Source organism: Octodon degus, unplaced genomic scaffold (genome assembly GCF_000260255.1).
Source record: "Octodon degus isolate 3935 unplaced genomic scaffold, OctDeg1.0 scaffold00029, whole genome shotgun sequence".
NCBI lineage: Eukaryota > Metazoa > Chordata > Mammalia > Rodentia > Octodontidae > Octodon > Octodon degus.
Genome location: NW_004524605.1, coordinates 2,361,158 through 2,363,347, shown reverse-complemented (window position 1 = coordinate 2,363,347; position 2,190 = coordinate 2,361,158). Strand labels below are relative to the sequence as shown.

The following is a 2,190-nucleotide window of genomic DNA, read 5'->3' as shown; positions in this document are numbered from 1 at the left end:
TCCACAGCCACCGGCAGTTGGGACTCGAACACACCTGCGCGGGGACACAGGTGGACCCACAACACAGCAGGAAGGAGCAGGAATTGGAGCGGAGCAGTCCTGGCAAAGGGAGCAGCGAGAGGACAGGCCAGGGAGGGTGGGCGTTGGAAAACCCGGGGAACGAAAGAATCCCCGGAAACTCGATTGGAGAGCCCCAGGGAGCCGGGCTGGGGCGCCTCCGACCCCCTCCGCTGCGGCCGCACGCCGGCGGCGCAGGTGCCGGTCTGGCTCTGCTCGCGCCGCCGGGCAGCGCGCACGCTGCACAGGCCCATCTCAGCCCAAGCCCAGCGGTGACGCTCCCCACAGACCACAGGGCAGGGGCGGGGGCGGGCACGTTCCTGGGGCCCCAAGTGTCTCGGTGGCACCCACACTAAGTCAGGGCCAGGACCTCATGGTTTCAAGCGCAGCGGCACGATCGATCCGATGATGACTCGCGGTCTAGATTCCTCTGGCGGGAGCCGCAGTTGGTCACCGAGGCGGCAGCGGCCATCTGGGGACGCGCAAGTGGCTCAGCGGGAGCTGGTGACAGTGGGGGCAGTCCACTGGAGCGACGTCCGCCAGGCAAGCTCGGACAAAAGGGATTCGTGTAATTAAAAAACAGTAATGTATCCGAGGACACGCTGCTGCACACTGGAGCGTGCTGTGTGCCCGGCGTAAGAGCCAGGGTGCACCTGGGCGCCGGCCGCCGGCGCCCCTTTCGCGGCCTTGGGGGGATCTGGGCTCCTCACTGACCTGAGAATCTCGTTGTCATGGAAAATCCCCTTGCTTAGGGTTTGGAACTGTGCGCCCATAATAACTCCAAAATACATACTTTCACAGGAACAGTGTGTTCTAAGACACAAATTCAGCAAAACGCACACGAATTTATGTATTTATTTGGTCTTTCGAGACAGGGTAGTTCAGGCTGGCCTCGAACTGGTGGCGAGCCTCTTGCTTTAGCCTCCGGAGAGCTGGAAGTACAGGTGTGCGCCACCACGCCAGGCTAAAAGTACATGAATTTAGAGGGCAAAAATTAAGTAAACAGAAGTGAAGCGGTGCCAGGCGTTCTCGGCGCCACACACCCGGCCCAGTACCCGGGCTCGGCGGGGGGAGGGGCGAGGGCGGAGCGCCGCCTTCCGGGCCCCGAGGCCAGCCGGGCGCCGGTGGTCGCGGACTCTCCGCGCCCGCCCCGCGCCCGGGCTCGGCTCGGCGCCTCCATCCGGGCGACCGCGATTGGAGGTTTCGTCCCGCCCAGTTTTTTCTTTGGGAACTGGGAAGGCCGAGGCAGGCAATGTGGGACGGGGTGCGCGGGGGCGGCTGCGGCCCGCAGGGGTCGGCGGAGCGGCGCTGCGCGGAGACACTAGCCCACTACCCGGCTCGGACCAGCCGCAGCGCCTCGACTCGCGCGCGTTCTAAAACGAGGACAAAGCCCGCCCGGATCTAGAGCGCGCGCGTCTTCGAGGCCAATAGGAAGCCAGCGCTACGTTGAGTGACGTGCGTAGCTAGCTAATCAACACACACTTTGTTGCGAGGTGCTCCTGGCCCCGGCATTATAAAGAGCGCCACGAGTCGGCATTGTCAAGCGACGGTAGCGCGCGGGCCGGAGTCGGGAGTCGGGTTCTGTGCGGCGGCGGTCGAGGCGGAAACTCGGCCGGAGCGGCTCCGTCGGTAGACGGAAGCGAAGTCGGGGCAGCGCGAGCTTGAGCGCGGCCGAGCCCGCGGCGCCTTCCGGGCGGGTGGGGAGAGCGGGCCCCGCGGCGTCATCGGCGGCGAGGTGAGCGCCGGGCCGCGGGCGGCGGGTGGGAGCCCGAGGAGCGTGCCCGCCTGACGCGCCGTCCGCTCGCTGCAGGAGTCGGCCGGCAGGGTCCACCATGTCGGAAGCGGGTGAGGAGCAGCCCATGGAAACGGCGGGCGCCACCGAGAATGGACACGAGGCCGCCCCCGAGGGCGAGTCGCCAGCCGGGGCCGGCGGCGGGCCCGCGGCGGGGTCCGGAGGCGGAGCCTCGGCGCCGCCGAGTGGGAACCAGAACGGCGCCGAGGGCGACCAGATCAACGCCAGCAAGAACGAGGAAGACGCGGGGTAGGTGCTGCGCGGCGGTCGGGGCGCCGCCTTTGTTCCGGGGCCGCCTTTTGTTGGCGCCACGCGGCGGGGGGAGGGGCGGGCCGCGCCGG

At 67.7% G+C, this 2,190-nt stretch overlaps 2 protein-coding genes across 3 annotated transcripts in view; one reads left to right on the top strand and one right to left on the bottom strand.

Annotated features, from left to right (window-relative positions):
* Window positions 1-995: 995 nt before the first annotated feature.
* The window catches only part of Phykpl (5-phosphohydroxy-L-lysine phospho-lyase), a 33,177-nt gene continuing 31,982 nt past the window's right edge, over window positions 996-2,190 (bottom strand). Inside the window, exon 13 of the mRNA XM_023713074.1 lies at window positions 996-1,021. The gene's annotated coding sequence lies outside the window, so the exon portion shown is untranslated. The remainder of the gene's footprint in view (window positions 1,022-2,190) is intronic.
* Window positions 1,556-2,190, top strand: part of Hnrnpab (heterogeneous nuclear ribonucleoprotein A/B) — a 5,880-nt gene continuing 5,245 nt past the window's right edge. The window contains exons 1-2 of one of the 2 annotated variants that reach the window (XM_023713077.1): window positions 1,556-1,792; window positions 1,868-2,098. In XM_023713077.1, the coding sequence (XP_023568845.1) occupies window positions 1,890-2,098 (209 nt within the window). In that variant the 5' untranslated portion in view covers window positions 1,556-1,792; window positions 1,868-1,889. The remainder of the gene's footprint in view (window positions 1,793-1,867; window positions 2,099-2,190) is intronic. The other variant, XM_023713078.1, reaches the window with a different exon arrangement.